Source organism: Emydura macquarii, unplaced genomic scaffold (genome assembly GCF_026122565.2).
Source record: "Emydura macquarii macquarii isolate MOO-44397 ecotype Brisbane River unplaced genomic scaffold, CSIRO-AGI_Emac_v2 contig_1644, whole genome shotgun sequence".
Taxonomy (NCBI): domain Eukaryota; kingdom Metazoa; phylum Chordata; order Testudines; family Chelidae; genus Emydura; species Emydura macquarii.
In genome coordinates this window covers 26,403,420-26,418,967 of record NW_027131781.1, presented here as the reverse complement: position 1 = coordinate 26,418,967, position 15,548 = coordinate 26,403,420, and the positions used below count along the sequence as shown (strand labels likewise).

The following is a 15,548-nucleotide window of genomic DNA, read 5'->3' as shown; positions in this document are numbered from 1 at the left end:
GTAAGCCCTCAGTTTAAAGAATACAATGAAATGGAATCGTCCTAACATCTTTCCATATTGTGTAATTAAGAAAATCCTCTTAATATGATGAATTCCAAAAATGGAAAAAGCATTACAGATGTCTTATTCCTGAATAAATGTGGCCAGCATCTATCTTTGCAATTGCTGGCTTTATCCTGTATGTTTATGGGCCACAGATGACACACATGCTTCAAGTTCTTGAAGCCACTCCAGAGGAGTGTGCCAGCTGATGAAGCCAATACTTTCACTTATGAGGTCACCAACTATTTTTTTTGTTTATTTTAAATCTGTAAGTAGAAAAGGAATTTATATACATGACCATTTAATTATTTTATTTTTTACAACCTCCACCCCCAGATTGTACAAGTACACACACACAGCATAAATACACACGGTCTATAAACAGGTTTAGAAATCAGTTTGTATTTAATTCCACCATCTGGTAATGAGCGCTTTCTGATAAACAGCCTTCATGCACATTTCTTTTATGTTCCAGTTTAGTTAGAAACGGACTGCCTTTCTTTAAATCACCCACTTTATCACTAGCCACCCCTTTGTCTTTGGCAAGAAAAATGCTTAGCTCTTGAGAGCAGTTCTGTTTCTCTCATCATTAAATTGGCTTGGTGTTGTTCATCTCATCATTCAATGGCAGGCGCTTTCAGCTCAAAGCCTGTGGCCTACCAGCTTGTCACTAAGAAAACTAATAGGGAGGATCATGGTTTTGCATTATAAGAAAATGTGAAAACAAATTAAACCCAGAACAGCATGCTAGTACTTTTTCATTTTGGAGATGTAGTGTCCCCATTAAATCTCTCTATGGAAACAGGACAGTCCTATGTGAAAAAGTAGGGAATTCCCATTTTAAGGCCCTCTTCAAAACATCTGAGCTAACCATTCTGCTGACATTAAATCACTATTGGAACAGAGAGAAGCAGCAAGTGGAAGTCATTACAATTAGTGTAAAGAATTTTACAGACACCACTTGATTGTGTTAATTTTTCCAGTGGGAGTAAATCAGCCAGCAGCATCTCCTGTGGGTGACAAATACCATGTATGCACCTAATTAGATAGACTTTCAGAACAGTTATTGAATGTTGGCAGCTGACAAAGAAACAAAAGCACTTAGCTAGATTTCCTTCACATCAGAGGTTATTATTTTGGTGACCATTTAAAGGACAGCAGTGCAATGCAATTTATAACAGCTGTTTCAATGAACAGGATTTGACAGTATTTAGGAGTTGATCCAAAGCCCACTGAAGTCAGCTGAAAGACTCCCATTGACTGCAGTGGACTTTGGCACGGACCCATAAATAGGAGAGAGCTGGCCACATAGTTGGCCATGTAAATCAACTATTACAGGGTTGCAAGAGTTTTAAATTAAAGTAAAGGTTATTTTCTAGGACTGACCCAGAACACCACTAAAATATAGATCTCCTAAACTTTAACAGAAATAATAGATGAGAATAATAATAGAGTTTCTTCCCCTTCCCACACAATTTATACTCCTGTTATGGGCTGGCATCCTCTATGATTAGTTAAAATTGTTATAGCCTGAATGCTCATTAGACTAAAGAGCTGCTTGCAGTGGAATGTCTGAGTTGTTCCATCCTATATATAGATGGAAATGCAATTAAACAATATCTTTCAAAGCTCACACAAGTGCTATTTTGTGCATTGATGTCTGCCACAGCACTCTGTACGAGTGGAAAATATTGGCTCTTCCAGAGTCCATGTCACATCACACCTGTTTGCTCAAATAGTCACTAAACTTCAAAGACAATTGTGTTTTTTGTTTACAAATTTATGAATTTCTTTCCAGAGCCAAAAAAAATAGTTGTTGCATGAATTAGCATATGTGAGGATAACACCACTGTCTCCTACCAACCTCAAAAAGGATCCACATTTTTTCCAGAACTCAGCTCCTGAGCACAGGCAGCTAGTAGCTCTGAAGTTACCTGTAATCTATAAGTAATAAACTCCACAGACATAAGAGGAAACATTCAAATGAGCTGCACAACAGATTATACACAAACACACAAAGGAATCCCCTAAAAGGAACTCTTTCTTACATCATCCTGGTCTTCTCCTTCCATCACTAACCCTCAGTCTGATTTATCTATTCAGTTTAAAAGGATTGAATGGGAAATTCCTGATGGTGCCTGTCAATACCAGTCCTCTCCTCCCCAGGAAAAGTAGGTATGCAGCCTTCTCTACAGTCCCATTAATGAGCAATCACCCCAAACTCATGGCAATAAAATTTTTATGCCCATCTCATCATATGTATACTTTCTCTCACCGCACACACAATAGGCGCATGCGCACACACACACACGCACACGCACTAGTAGCACTGCCTATTAAAGTGGTCTGACATTTCCCATCATAAGACCCTGTTTTCTATTGCTTGTAACTTTCCAAACTAACCATTCAAGCTGAAATTTAACAAGCCAGATGGCTGCCTGTGTGCAATCATGTAACTGAAGACTATCGTAAACGCATGTGCAAAAGGGGGAAAATTAAGATGCCACATTTTAGGTTGCCGGTGCAATTTCCTAAATTAGCAACCTTAATAATGTTATTTTAAGATTGTTTTGTGTGTGCAAAACACACACACACACAAAGTGGAGCCACTGTCCTCATGCACCATACTTGTCACTTTGACTGACAGGCTCCACTCCTTTATAAATAATTCTCATACACCTCAAACATGTACGAGAACATAATGCACATGCCACATAACCTATAGCACAAACTTGAATACCGACCTATACGTCCCTCTAACAACGGACACTGTTCACCGGGGCCATATGCTGTACACATTGGTGATATGTGATAAAATTGCACCGCTGACCACCTCACCTGCACCTCACCAAATAATTCATCTCTGTTGTGACTATTCACCTTTTTTTTTTTTTAAACTGAGTTGCTTTAGTTTTGTTTTGTTTAAATAATACTGAAAATGTTACCTTCCCCACCACAAAATTACACTACTCTGAGATGTAGGTTAAAAAATGCAACATATAAGGACTAAGAATGGGAGCTCTACACATTCATAAGAAGATTCCCACCTTTCCAAGAAGATGCGGCACCTGCTTCTTCTAGCCCTGGACCATTCCAGGAAATCAAACCTTAAAATTACAATATCATGATGTGCTGAAGAGCTATTTTAGGTCAAAGTATTTTAGGCTATTTAAAAAGGTTTCTAAACATTTTGTTATAATTTTTCTCTCTCTCTGAGTCCTGGACTCATGTTACTAAGACACTGCATAGCTTTCCAAAAAGGACACAAATAATAGTGCCAATACAATTTTTTAAAATTTTCACTAAAAATTATCAAAATAGTTCTCTAAATCAAATACAAGATGGTGTTGTATAAAGGTTTAATTGCAACTCATCTGGGCTACCTAATATAAATAATGGATAGCTTGTGAATAATGCAAGTCACCCCACGTTCATATTGGAAACTTCATTATACCACACCATACCATCATGTGTTCTTTCTATACATTTTATATCTTAGTTTGAAAACTGCATACATTAAAAAGAATTTACTTATTACTGTACATCTCCATGGTTTTCTTTTCATCCCTAGGGTCTTCCACCTTATCCTCTTCTTCGATATCTGCCTGTCCTATTCCTCTCTTCTCCCCCATGACCTCTTCAGTGTTTTGGCTTCTAAATAATTTGTCTTTCTCCCCCACTTCAATACCACATCCCTTGGCTTTGATTCATTCTGCTTGGATTTCCTTTAGCATTTCCTCCCCATCTATGGTAATGACTGGTCTTGTTCCAGAACTGCTCTCCTTCATCTCCTCTGTGTGTGTCTGTGTACACATGTACATGCCTGCTGAGGAGTCCACGTGAGCTCAAACTTATCTAGGAGTGCAGCTGCTTTGTTTTCCCTTCTTCCAAACCCTGCTACTGGCAATCTGTTGTTAAGGAGAAATAATGTTCAACAGCTGAACTGGAAGGAGTAGAGTGAAGAAGAGAAGGTGCCAATAAACTGCCGTTGAATGCAACCACTACTAAGTTAGCAGCCAGTTCTTGGGGGGAAAGCTACTTTCACTCAACCATTGCTACCTGGGAGCTTCCAGTGGAGAACTAATCTACATGGGCCCCACCACCACAGTATTTGAATGCCTTCCACATAAAATTAACAGCAATAGTGACATCCCTAGAGGACTTCGTGGATGTATTATTCAAATGAATTATGCTTTAAATGAAACCCAAAAAAGAGAATCCAAAATAATCAGCCCATATTTCTTATTCATTTCTTATGGGCAGCTGAATCTAATTAGTTATCAAAGATGAAAAAGACCTCTGAATCCATTATACCATCACCTCAACAGAGCAGGATTGTTTTCTCCAGTACATTTTCTAGTCCTTTCTCCACTCTAGTCTTATATGGGCCAAGCAATACAGTTCTTCTTGGAAGATTATTCCATAGCCTAATATGTCTTGCTGACAGTAACTTTTGTCTGATATTCAAATTAAATATAGCTTTTTCTTTTCTTTTTAACATTTAATTCCATTTCTACTAGTTGCATCTTCTTATACTGCCCTGAAAAATCCCTCTCTCTCCTTGGTTCATTGAAAATCAAAAACAGTAAATTAACAATTTAGTTACCTGGAGCAAAATTCAAATGTCAGAAGTTAATTGATTGTTTTAAAAACCTGGTAACATGTTTGTGGCAAATGGTGCTAAATCCCATTTCTCTGAGATTGAAATCAGGTCCTACACTTTAAAACCCTCGCCCCCAAATGCACTGCAGCCAAAGCAAACAGTATTTGGTCAGATAATTACTGGAGTCACGTTTTCCTTCAATGTTTCCAATTTGAAATCTTCCTCTTCTAAGATAGAGTTTTAGCATCTACAAGCCTTCACTTTTTTTTTTTTTTTTTTTAAATGCGTTATGTATGATGGCATGTTGCCAAACAGCAAATCAATAGCTTCTGCAGTTTGTTATTTCTCTGCATGTCACATGGAATACAGCTGACTAAAGCATTTTTCAAAAAGGACCCACATGCTATTCCCAGGTCCAACTAAAATAGGAACTTGAACTGAATACTCAATGGTTGATTTCTAATGGACTTTTTTTTCTCCTTCATAGTGATAAAGGTAAAATATGCACATACCTAAAATACACCACCAAAGCATAAAAGTGTCCCCAGAGAGAAAGAGAAAGATGTTCCATATGAGGGAAGAAATATCTTTTTTCACAATGCAGTTTTTCTCTAAATATTGCATGTGAAAGGCCGTTCACACCAGAGCAGCATAGTGGCGAAGAATACTGCATATCTGTGGTCCTTTAAAATACTGCAAGCAATAACTAGGGCTTCAGTCAATTCACATCATGTTAGTGAACTGCTTATTATTACTCTTTATCGTCATAGAATCATAAATCCCCACTAAATCATCCCAGCCTGGGCTTTGTCAAGCTGGGCCTTAAAAACCTCTAAGAATGGAGATTTCACCACTTCCCCAGGTAACCTATTCCAGTGCTTCACCACCCTCCTAGGGAAAAAGTTTTTCCTACTATCCAACCTAGACCTCCACCACTGCAACTTGAGACCATTGCTCCTAGTTCTGTCATCTGCCGAGACCATTGCTCCTAGTTCTGTCATCTGCCACCACCACTTTCAGCCCTAGTTCCATCCTCCCTGGAACCCTCTTTCAGCTACTTGAAGGTTTGCTATGAAATCCCCCCTCACTCTTCTCTTCTGTAAACTAAACAAGCCCAGTTCCCTCAGCTATGGTACAGACACAAAATGTAACTTGATTTTTGAGTTAGTTTGTGCATCACAGTGCAAGTTGTCACAAAATTTATGATTTCAGGATTTCCATGCTGGTTTTTCAGATTGCTAGCTTTTTCCATCTAGGATATAGGAATAGTAATACTTACATACTTTTGTATAAATTCTCAGCATACTGGATGATGAGAAAGATTTTGGGAGTTATTGTAGCTGGTTGTCTGAAAAAATCTGCTCAGTGGGTAGCAGCAATCAAAAAGCCAATAGAATGTTAGGAATCATTAGGAAAGGGATAGATAATAAGACAGAAAATATAATAATGCAACTAAATAAATCCATACCTCTTGAATTCTGCGTGCTATTCTGATCACCCATTCTCAAGAAACATATATTAGAAATAGAAAAAGTACAGAGAAGGGCAAGAAAAACAATTAGAGGTATGGAAAAGCTTCCATATGAGGAGAGATTAAATAGACTAGGACTGTTCAGTTTAGAAAAGAGGCAACTGAGGGGGAATATAATAGAGGTATATAAAATCAAGAATGGTGTGGAGCAAATGTATAAGAAACTATTATTTACCTTTCACATGGCACAAGAACCAGGGGTCACCTAATGAAATTAATAGGCAGCATGTTTAAAACAAACATAAGGAAGTACTTCAACACAGTCATCTGTGGAACTCATTGCCAGTGGATGCTGTGAAGGTTAAATGTATAATTGGGTTAAAAAAAAGAATTAGATAAGTTTATGAAGGATATGTCCATCAATGGCTGTTAGCAAAGATGGTCAGGGACTTCATGCTCAATAAATGATGAAGCAACAATTTTGGAGAATTGTTGTAATTGTGAGATCCACTTTTTTCTCTCAGAGCCATGATTTACTCCTGTTGCTGAAGTTAAAGCAGTGTTTTTGATTTTTTACTGTGCTGCAGATATTTTAGTGAGACTTTTGCAATCTCTCCTTATGCCAGCTGACTGAGCTGCAGCTTGAGGGCAAAAAACCACGTCAGGCTCATCAGGAACAACGTTTTATTTTATATAACAGGGTTTCACTAGTCTCTGCTAAACACCTTAGCCCATAGCTACCGAGCATGTTGAAAACTGATTTTGCAATCTCAGACCCTATTTATTTCTACCAGTCTTTTAAAGAGTCAGAGATGCACTCCAGAATGAACACTGTACAAATTTCAATGTTACCTGTGTACAAAATGAGATGGGAACCAGAGGGAAATACATTTTTAAATGGAAATTGCAGAATATATTTTCAAATTTAACCTCCCCACCACCACCAAACACATAGCTGAGAACAGGCATATCAGGGTAATTTTAGCCAAAGAAAGAATACCTGAAAGTTGTGAGTGTACAAAAGGAATGAACAGCTTTTTCCTTATTCACAGTATTCATTGTCAAGTGAACAAGCCACGCAAGAAGAGAGATTTTAGATCAGAGTGTAAAAAAAAGAAAATAAATGTTTAAAATCCACAAGCAGAATAAGGTCATACAATGGTTTTATTATTAGCAGTAGCCTCTTTCTCAGACCTTATCTACATAAAGAAAAACTGTAATTATTTTATGCACTGGTGCAATGGTATCAGTGCTACCAATGGTGTACGATACAGTACAGAACAACCATTTTTCCTAATGTAGAAGCACCCTCAGTGCCAGCTCAATGGCACAGAACCAATATGCTTATTGGCCGTGCAGAAGAACCCACGTGAACAGACAAAGGCAGAACATGGGGTTGAACATGCTTGGTCACCTGGGAAGGAAAGCATTCAGGTTAGATGGGTGAGCACATTCCAAGAGTAGCAATTACTGAAAGAGATTAGTGGATGCCTTGATGGAGGCTGGGTCCTGCCTGCCTGGAAGTAGGATGAGAACCACACTCACTGAAATAACAGGGGAGATGGGTGGAAAAAGTCTCCTCCTGAATGATAGTATAGGCTTAATTTATGTTCCAATTCCTGGGCAAGGGCTTGCTGCCAGAACTAAGGTCATTATAGTTCTGAACCTAAGGCTTCTGGCAACACAGCTATAGCAGGATTTATGTGCCTGTGTTTTACAGCCCGTTTAGTATATTTCACTCATGCTTATCATCTGGTAAAGCATACTTCAAGACTATCATGAATCATCACTAGCTAAATCTTCTTTAGTAATTTAGAACAGTTGGTTTAAAAAAATTAATAAATAAAATACAGCAAGCAAGCAAACTTAACTAGAAAGTCTTTGTCCAAGGCAGAAATCTAACACTGAACCCTTTCTTCCCCATTCCCTTATTTACTGTAAACAATATCCTGATTTGGGTTCTTCCCATTTATACATTTGTTCAAAGTTGAAAGCCCATTAGTGAGAATATCTTTGAATCTGCTTTAATCTTAAACACTCTCCTGAAATACAGCGCAATAAAAGCTGTAGTTATAAGGGGGGACATACCTGAAATCTCTTTGGGGAGAGGATGCTCCAGCCCTGCCCATAATGGTTGGCTACAAACAGCTGGATAATATTTTATTTCGGTAGAATAAGAGTTTATATTAAAAAACAGATTCCCACTGGATAATCTACCATACTGTCTGATGGGTTATAAAGACATCACCACCATATCACTCTTGTGCTAGACTCTCACCCAAGTCTATTTGCTGCCATGAATGCATTATGTAAAAATCAGAGTTGCATCATTTTGTGGAATGTAGCATGCATGTCACTAAAGTAAAAGGTACATCAAATGGCAACATGTCACTGTTAAACAGCATTCTGACCCATGGGATTCTGAAACATTTACAAGAAAATTTCTCTCTGCTTACCGGAAAATGTCCTTTCTTCTCGGAAGAAGCTCTAAATACCCTAGCAATGGTCCAAACAACTGAGCATACCCCACTTCTTGGGATTTTCCACCTGCATCAAGCTTTGAAGATAGAACCAAACCCATCTATCACATGCAGAGGGGAGTGCCTACTGCTGCTCCAGAAAGAATCTTCTGTACAGAGGTAATTATCACTGCCAAAGCTATTTGTGTTTCAGCATAACAGGAATCAAATAACTGGGAGGCTATGAATACCTTGCTGACAAATTTCCTACTGCGGATCATGTAAATATCACAACTTCTAATAAACATTAAAAGCCCAATCTTAATCGATAATCTGGAAACTAATTCCCTTAGGGTGAATTGGATTTGTGGACCTTCCTAGAAGGAAGGAAATTCTCAGCTAAGTATAAAAACATGAATACATGTTTCCATTTTTCTGTACAGTCAGGGCCACAGAGTCTAACAGTGGGATTCTTTTAAGCAGTATGACTTCAGTGGGCAAGAGGAAAAGTTAAACCTGTCCGCTTACAATATTTATAGTCAGTCTCTCCTGACTGAGGAGCTACTCCTTGCAGGAATCCTTCAGCTGAATGCAGCATCCACTAATGCTTGCTGAATTTGTGAAGACTTGAACTGATGACCATGTAGCCATCCTGCAAATCTTTTGCTAAGAGAACTTGCATAGCATCCTTCTGCTCTCAGCCAGTATCTCCTAAACTTGAGAGGCGGTACAAGACATTGGGATTTGTAGGCCTGTGAAACTGCCCATCTTATTGATCCAGAAAAGGATGTTTTAAAAGCTTTCTTTCCCTTGGCAGATGGATGGTAGAGCACTGATAGAGCATTGCTCAGAAGTTAGCCCAGGAACGGTTACAAGAGAACTCCTTCCTGTCTGAGTACTGTTATCAGGACCTTTGCATATACCATGGGCACAGGGTGTTGAGTGCCACATAGCAACGTGTAGGAATTCCCAGTGTGATGACACTGCATTCTGAACATTCACTGCAGCCTGACTGTTCATTGCAATCTGAACATTCTTGGCCACAGGACCTTGACAGTGGGATAACATACCATCAGAAATTAGAATGAGCCAGAGTCTTAACACCTTTAGGACACAACGCATGGCCAAGTGGTTTGTACAAGCCCTCCTGTAATAAAGGCAATGTAATGGCTGGCTATGCTTCTTCTAAAAGAAACAAGTGAGAGTAACCTCCGCCATCACAGGAAAGCAGTAAAGACACCAGAGGAAGAGAGAACTTTGAATGAATGTGGCATCTAGATAGCGTGACGGCAAGTCCAAATACAGGCAAGAGAGACACTTCTCATCTGGAGAACCTCAGAGCACACATGTGGCATACAACAGTTGAGGTCTTCAGGATCCTCACATAAACTATGTGTGCTTCTGAGTTCAGAGCTGGCCCATGAAGGAGGAGTCATTTGATATAGAAGACCTACAGCATGATGCCTTTTCCAGGTAATGACTAGTAAAAACCATTATCTTAAGATTTTAAATATGACTAAATCCATTAAAGCACAAATTCATACATAAAAAAAACTTACACAATAATTCAAGAACTCCAAGTCCACAAGGTATAATGAATATTCACAGACCTACCTGCTCTAGTTTAAAGATGTGTTGGTTAAAGTAGTGCTGTAAGCGTTCATTAGCAAAGTTAATGCAGAATTGTTCAAAGCTGTTATTTTCATAATCTTCAAACCCAAAGATATCAAGTACTCCAATGGACAAAGTCTGTAAAAAAAAATACCCAAAGGATGGGTATTAGAAAAATCACAACAGTAAATGTACTCTCTGAACATCATTCCGAGTCATGACAGAAAGCATACAAACAAAATCAAATCTACTGAGTATAAAGATATTTAATCACTACTATAACTATTAATGATTATTCCACTATGAGGAGTGTACGTAAATCAAGGAGACAACCTGTAATTTTAGATACCAGTTTAGTTGTGATTTACTAGAAGGAAATACTTTAGTGTCTTTCTCAAAAATAAAGTACACTGAATTCCCTTCTGCTTGTGGTAATGCATCCAATACTGAGAGGACAGCATACTTTTTTGTCTAAATAACAATGTGCTCATCTGGCTTTTACTTGCAGCTAAATGAATTATCACCTCTTAGGGGAAATCTGAATATAGTTCCAATCTACTCTATTGGATCTAAAACTTAAAAAGCTTTCACCCAATGGAAAGAACAACTTGTACCATGAAGGGTAAATCAAAGGAATTTGCTCATTTGGACTCTCTGTATTAACTTTGTAAATGGTTACACTCCAGCTGTGAACATTTCAAAGTGAAAAACACACTGGAGAGGTTTATAAATAAATAATACACTACAGTAAGTGAGGGTGGGGGACGGAATCACTTAGGAAATACCACAGAGCAAGTCTCTATACCACCAAACCTGCATGACACAACAGATCAGAAAATATATACAAGAAAATCAATTTAACATTTTGCCATGTGTTTATGATATGTCTTTCTGGGCAATGCTTCAGATGCAATATTTTGTAAAATAAATGAAAAACAAAACAAAAAAATCCATCTGAGCCAACAAAATTTAGAATTTTTCCATATCTTTGAGATGAAAGTGTGTTAACATGGGAGTGCAACCCAGAATAATGCACTGATTTTGTGGAACTGTGATAAATTATCTCATTATATAATCAAAGAAAATTAAAGAATGCTAAGGTTGTAAAGTGAAGCACTCAAATTCAGGAAATGTCAAGGTCAAATCTTCCTGTACACCTTACCATTAAAGAACATAAGGGACATCAGAGGGAATTAACAGAACAGGTAATCATCAAGTGATCCATTTCCTGTCTCTCATCGCCAGTTTCTGGCAAACACTGGCTAGGGACGCTTCAGAGCCTGGTTTTGTATCCCTGCCTATCTTGGCTAATAGCCACTGATGGACCTATCCTGCATGAACTTATCTAGTTCTTTTTTTAACCCTGTTATAGTCTTGGCCTTCACAACATCTTCTGGCAAGGAGTTCCACAGGTTCACTGTGCATTGTGTGAAGGAATACTTCCTTTTGTTCCTTTTAAACCCACTGCCTATAAATTTCATTTGGTGACCTGTCTTCTCCCCCCACTTCAGGTGTTATGAGAAGTAATAAATAACACTTCCTTAATTACTTTCTCCACATCAGTCATGATTTTATAGGCCTCTGTCATATTCCCCCATTAATAGTCTCTTTTCCAAGCTGAGAAGTTCCAGTCTTATTAATTTCTCCTCATATGGATGCTGTTCATACCCCGATTAATTTTTATTGCCCTTTTTGAATTCCAATACATCTTTTTCTGAGATGGGGCAACCAGATCTGCACGCAAATATTCAAGATATGGGCGTACTATGGATTTATAAAGAAGCAATATGATATTTTTTGTCTTATTATCTATCCCTTTCCTAATGATCCCCAACATTCTGTCAGTTTTTGGGATTGCTGCTGCACATTGAGTGGATGTTTTCAGAGAACTATCCCACAATGACTCTAAGAAGTCTTGCCTGAGTGGTAACAGCTAATTTATACCCCATCATTTTATATGTATAGTTGGGATTATGTTTTCCAATGTGCATTACTTTGCATTTATTACTTTTTTTTTTAAACAAACACTTTAGTCATGTTGGGGAGCAACATTTAGGCAAGATAACTCAAAAAAAAAACAACAAAAAATACCAAGAATATAGGTTTTTTTCACTTCCTTTGCTCCCCAGCATGACTGAACTGTTTGTTAAAAAAAAATAAGCTGCAGCCCCCTCAGACGACTGGAACTTTTGCTACATGCTCCGTATTAGACCATTGGCAGCAACTAGGCATAATGTGCATTAATAACCCATCCACACAAACAACAAATTTTTGGGCCCACACAAAGTGCAAGTGTAGTAACTGGCTACAAGTAACAAAGACCAGCTTATGTCCACACAGTTTTTCTGTCATCAGAATCCCGCCTCCATGTCCACTCCTAGATCACATTGCCTACATATGTTCATACTAATGCATTGTGCATGTCCACCAAGAGTAGGATGAGTAGTAATTGACAGTTTGCTGCAAGGAAGATTTAGGTTGAATACTGGGAAAACATCAAGTTGGATAGGTAAGCATTAGAACAGGTTAATTCGGGAGGCTGTGGAAACCCAATTCCTGGAGGTTTTAAAAAACAAATTAGACAAACAGCTGTCAGGGATGGTCTAGGTATATTTAATCCTGTTTCAGTGCCAGGAGATGGACTAGATGACTTCCTGAAGTCCCTCCCAGCCCTACATTTCTTTTCTTTATGGAAATCTGGGCACTTATCCCCATTGCAACTTAGCAGGGGATAAAAGTGCATGTATGACATGCAAATAGGGTAGCACGAGTAGTTCATGGGGAATCACACCCTGGAATGACCTACTACATAGGCAGCTGGGAAGAAGAAAGCCTGGCTAAACGAGATACAGGTACAGGAAGAGGGTCCTGATCACACAACAAAAGGAGTGGGTAGAACTCTTTCCAGGATAAGAGGAAAGGGCAAGTAAACATCACCTGCCAAGTTACTATCCAAATATCAATCTAATTGCTCTTATCCTAGCTGCACCAGGGCAGCTCCTGCAGCGCTAGCAACAGGGGAAGCAGTGGAACAGATTGACCACAAGCTTTTTTACACCACTATGGTCTGACCTGATCCAGCAGGGTCAAATGACGACACAGTGGGACAATGCTCCTTCACTAGCTGTAATGGTTTTACAGCTATGGTGGAAGAACACTCTAAAATTACCAGCGTAGATACAGTTGTTATGCACAGATATAAAACCATATTTAGAGCCAATCATGCCACTAACTGTAGTGTGAAAACGGCCTTAGATTCCAATGAACTAAGTTATTGGTGGTGTAAATGAAGTCCTTTCATCGCACTGCAAATCTATTTTTTGAAAAAACATTAAACAAAATCCCCTGGTTATCTCTAGTTCATCTCTCCAGTCCCTCTCCTCTACCATTCCATCCCTCTGTCTCTTTGGGCATTCCAGCTTCCCTGCTACCATTTCTCCTCCCCCGTTCCAGCATTCCCAGGCAGATTACATCCCCCTATTTGTTATGATATTTTCAGTAATTTGGCCAAATGCCTGAAAGTTTTAGTCATTTGGACAAACATTCGAGTTAAACAATCATTTGACCAAAGAATTTAAATTTGCACTGGACCAAATAACGATAGACAGAATGACTAAACATACACACATTCACTCCTCGTAAAACAGTTATAAATCTTCCTGCTATTGTTCTTCTCAGATATAGCAGTTCCTTTGTTCTCTATGGAGAATATCTATACACAGAGTCCTGCAAAGCTTAATACAGTTTAACAATCGACTATATGATAGATAATTCTCTCTTAGCACTATTTCTATTTACTTTTGACACAGACACCTTAATGCTACATATTTTGAATATTCTGTGTAATAAATATAAAAGCTTAAATAAAATGTTTTACTATATTATACATATGTAAATAAGATAAAAAACATCAAACAAAAGTCAATGTTTAAAATAAAAAAATCAATCTTTTAACAGCCTCTTGTTTTACCTGTTTAAGTAAGTTATAACCAGAAAGACTCTACAGCAGTTTCTCTCAATTGGTGTTCCGCGGAACCCTGGGGAACACTGTTAGGGTTCCACGAGAAAGTGACATCACGCCATCGAGAGCAGCTGTTCTCCGCGCCGCTGAAAAAGGGAAGATGTCCCGGATTTTTCCGCGGAGGGTATCGAGTATGAGTGTAATTTCCCTGCGGAGCCTAAAGGGTTCCGTGGGGAAATTTAATTGAGAAACACTGACCTAGTTGTTTGTATATAATTTGCTTATTTCGACATTTTTTTTGGCCCCATATGTAAAAATACTTTTAAGAGTTTGGGGGGTTCCGCAATTATTTATTGAGTTCAAAAGGGTTCCGTGGCCAAATTTAATTGAGAAACACCGCTCTACAGTGATGAATGTTTGTAGGGCTGCAATGTAAAATATTTCATGCAAGTTCTTTAAATAGGTGGCAAATCTCTTATTTTCATGTAAAGCAAGCACACACACACACAAACGCACGTGTTAAAGAAGGGCAAGGATTTTTAAAGGGGAAGAATTTATGGGAAAGGGCCAGTTCCAGTTGCTCTCGCTCATGAGCAGCATGTCAAAACCATTTGGATTAAATTCAACCACTGTTGTGAGTCCAATTAACATTAAATACAAATTGACCTTTCAAGTCACCTTCCAAAAATAATTTAATATGAAACATTTAAGCATGAGCATCAGTCCCCTATTTTTAATGCATGTTAACAGTCCAATCAGGGTAAGTTATTAAAACAGTTATTGTGGATATTCCAGCTATAAGTGAAAAAAAAACTATTTAAAATATTCTCTTTTTCATCTTACATTACTATGAAGGGCTCCTACAACCCGTCAAACCTTGCCACTTGGAGCATTGCATCAATCTCCAACTTGTAAAGGAAAGACTCAACAACATCAAGTTAATATCCCAAAATCCTCCTTTTTAACAAAATCAATACAGACATCAATAAGCTGAGCAAACAGGATGAGCATGCAGTGCGCTACAGTGATTGCTGCACCGGACGAGACCGAAGAGATCTGCAAACATTTCTAACACATCATTAAAAGGCTCAAAACAATATAGCCACATCCTTAGGATTTTAAAATTGGCTCCAAACGGTGGTGTGTCAGAGGAATTCTGGAGCCGAGCCAGGACACTCCTATTTTAAAATGGTGCTTTACTTTTACAATTTCATGCAAGGGAGACTAGAGCAGAGCTCTTCAATCAACCAGTTCCTGTTAAATCACTAACGAAAATGTTCTTTCAAGATGTAAATGCATCAACACAGTAAGCCACTCCCAAAAGAAACGCAGTTCTGCCTGAGCTGGTCTTGGGTTTGACTAAACATCTGAAATAACATGAGAAGGTTATTCACCCTGTGC

At 38.4% G+C, this 15,548-nt stretch overlaps 1 protein-coding gene across 3 annotated transcripts in view; it reads right to left on the bottom strand.

The window, feature by feature from the left end:
- MYO9A (myosin IXA) overlaps positions 1-15,548 on the bottom strand; it is a 372,546-nt gene that overhangs the window by 119,906 nt on the left and 237,092 nt on the right. For all 3 annotated transcript variants that reach the window (XM_067555993.1, XM_067555992.1, XM_067555994.1), the window contains exon 12: positions 10,190-10,324. In XM_067555993.1, the coding sequence (XP_067412094.1) occupies positions 10,190-10,324 (135 nt within the window). The remainder of the gene's footprint in view (positions 1-10,189; positions 10,325-15,548) is intronic.